The sequence below is a fragment of the Phaseolus vulgaris genome, unplaced genomic scaffold (genome assembly GCF_000499845.2).
Source record: "Phaseolus vulgaris cultivar G19833 unplaced genomic scaffold, P. vulgaris v2.0 scaffold_1127, whole genome shotgun sequence".
Classification (NCBI taxonomy): domain Eukaryota; kingdom Viridiplantae; phylum Streptophyta; class Magnoliopsida; order Fabales; family Fabaceae; genus Phaseolus; species Phaseolus vulgaris.
Genome location: NW_027174429.1, coordinates 1 through 2,386, shown reverse-complemented (window position 1 = coordinate 2,386; position 2,386 = coordinate 1). Strand labels below are relative to the sequence as shown.

At 44.5% G+C, this 2,386-nt stretch overlaps 1 protein-coding gene across 1 annotated transcript; it reads left to right on the top strand.

The window, feature by feature from the left end:
• The first annotated feature begins 143 nt into the window (after positions 1 to 143).
• On the top strand, positions 144 to 2,196 carry LOC137817757 (uncharacterized). The gene has a single exon (XM_068620995.1). The coding sequence runs from the start codon at positions 265 to 267 to the stop codon at positions 2,161 to 2,163; it is 1,899 nt and encodes a 632-aa protein (XP_068477096.1). The 5' UTR covers positions 144 to 264; the 3' UTR covers positions 2,164 to 2,196.
• Positions 2,197 to 2,386: the final 190 nt, after the last annotated feature.

Genomic DNA, 2,386 nt, shown 5'->3' with positions numbered 1-2,386 from the left:
TTACGCCTTTTGGGTGCAAAAATTGGCAAGCACTGTTCGATCAGAGCCATCAACCCAGTTTCAAACCCCGAGTTAATGTCAATAGGTGATGGAGTCCATCTTGGTGATTTTAGCAAGATAATCACTGGTTTCCACTATTCAAACGGATATGCTTGTGGAAAAATAGAGGTTCAGGATAATTCAGTTGTGGGGAGTCAAAGCCTAGTCCTCCCAGGTTCTGTTGTAGAAAAGAATGTCATTCTGGGTGCTCTTTCAGTTGCTCCAATGAACTCTATACTCCATGAGGGTAGCGTGTATATTGGATCCCAAACCCGAGTTGCAACCAGGAACTCTTCAAACTCTTTAGATGAACGGATAGAGGAGATGGACATGGAATACAAGAAAGTAGTCGCAAATATGGCTGCAAATTTAGCTGTAACAACTATCAATGTCAAAGCAAGATACTTCCACCGCATTGGTGTTAGTGGAAAGGGGCACTTGAAAATCTATGACAAACTTGAGGGCATTCCACTGCACAAGGTTTTTCAGCCTGGTAAAAGCTACCCCGTCATGGTAAGACACAGTAATAGCTTGAGTGCTGATGATGATGCTAGGATCGATGCACGTGGTGCATCTTTGAGGATTCTTTCTGATGCACCCGATTCTAACCATGTTCCCCTCATTGACCTGACACTGAAAACTGGCAATGCGTTTTATGCTCGCACTCTTGCTGATTTTGCAAGCTGGCTTGTGTGTGGCCTCGCTGCGAGAGAGGAACTTGTCAAGCGTACCCCACATGTTCGTGAAGCAGTGTGGAATTCACTTCGACATGCTCACTCATATGCTGAACTGCATTACTACTCAAACTATTGCAGGCTCATGCGCTGCACCGATGGACAAGAAATGTACGTGAAGTTCAAGCTAAGGCCTATTGACAGAAGCATTGGTGAGGACGCAGGTAAGGTTAAACCAACTGGGATTCTTCCACCGGAAACAGGGGCAATTCCAAGGGATGAAAACGATACACGTCCCTTACTTTTCCTTGCTCAAGACTTTCAACGGCGCGTGAGTTCCCCTGGTGGAGTTCGCTATGTCTTCCAAGTGCAACTTCGAGCAGTGCCAGAAGATGAAGCCGCGCGTGACATTGCACTGGACTGCTCCAAACCATGGAATGAAACTGAGTTCCCATGCATTGATGTTGGAGAGATAAACATCACTGAGAATCTCTCTAGGGAAGAATCAGACAAGCTTGAATTCAACCCCTATATCAAAAGCCATGAGTTGGATGTGATCCCCGCCACTTCCAACACCCAGAGTGCCTCAATCGATCATGGCCGTTCATTGATCTACGAGATTTGCCAGCACGTGCGTAATGGACAGCGGCTCCCACACTCTTGGAGAAACCTCGTAGAGCAATCCAACGTTAAGGTAGACTTGTCCTGCTGTCCTATCGCAGCATCAGTAGCAACACCAAAGCCCAAAAAGGAGACGAAATTGGTGACAACCTTAACCTTGACAAGAACCTGGTACCAGACATTCTCCGCGGTTTTCACTCAACCGTTGCTACAAACAGTTTTGCCTTACACGGTGGTGGGTTTGTCTGTTTTTGCCCCTCTGAACTTTGTAGTGAATATGAAGAACGCTGAGAAACTCTCAGTGCAATGGCTGTTTCCTTTGTTTTGGATTCTCTCGGGTGTTATGGGTGCACTGGCATGTGTTGTGGCGAAATGGGTTCTGGTGGGGAGGAAGAGAGAGGGTGAGATGGTGCCCTTGTGGAGCAAAAGGGTGATGATGGATAGCACGTGGCAAGCCATTAGAGCAGTGGTTGGGGAGTACTTCATGGAGATAGCAAGTGGGTCGTTTTTGTTCGTGATGTGGATGAGGTTGATGGGTTCAGAGGTAGACATGGATGGTGATGCTTACGTTGACAGCATGGGAGCTTTGTTGAACCCTGAAATGGTGAAGATTGAGAGAGGTGGTTGTGTGGGAAGAGAAGCATTGGTATTTGGACACATATATGAAGGTGATGAAGGTGGAATGGTGAAGTTTGGTGGAATCAAAATTGGTGAAGAAGGGTTTGTGGGAAGTAGAGCTGTGATCATGCCTGGTGTTCATGTGGAGAATGAAGCCAATCTTTCTGCACTTTCTCTTGCCATGAAAGGAGAAATAGTTAGGTCAAGATAAATTATATCATCTATGCTTTTTTTTTTACTATATAGTGCTCTCATCCCATCATTATTCATCTTAGATCAAGGTAATAATTATCTTGAAACTTCTAATGATGTGAGATATAGATGAACTCTTATCAAAGGTTTATTATAAATAAAGATCAAATTTAAAAAAATAACGGTGGAAATATGGAGGAAATATAGATACATGGAAAGTAATTTTTTTTACACCATTGCTC

What these genes read in the sequence shown, in the direction of transcription:
- LOC137817757 (XM_068620995.1), top strand. Translation starts at nt 265, where the DNA reads ATGAACTCTATACTCCATGAGGGTAGCGTGTATATTGGATCCCAAACC.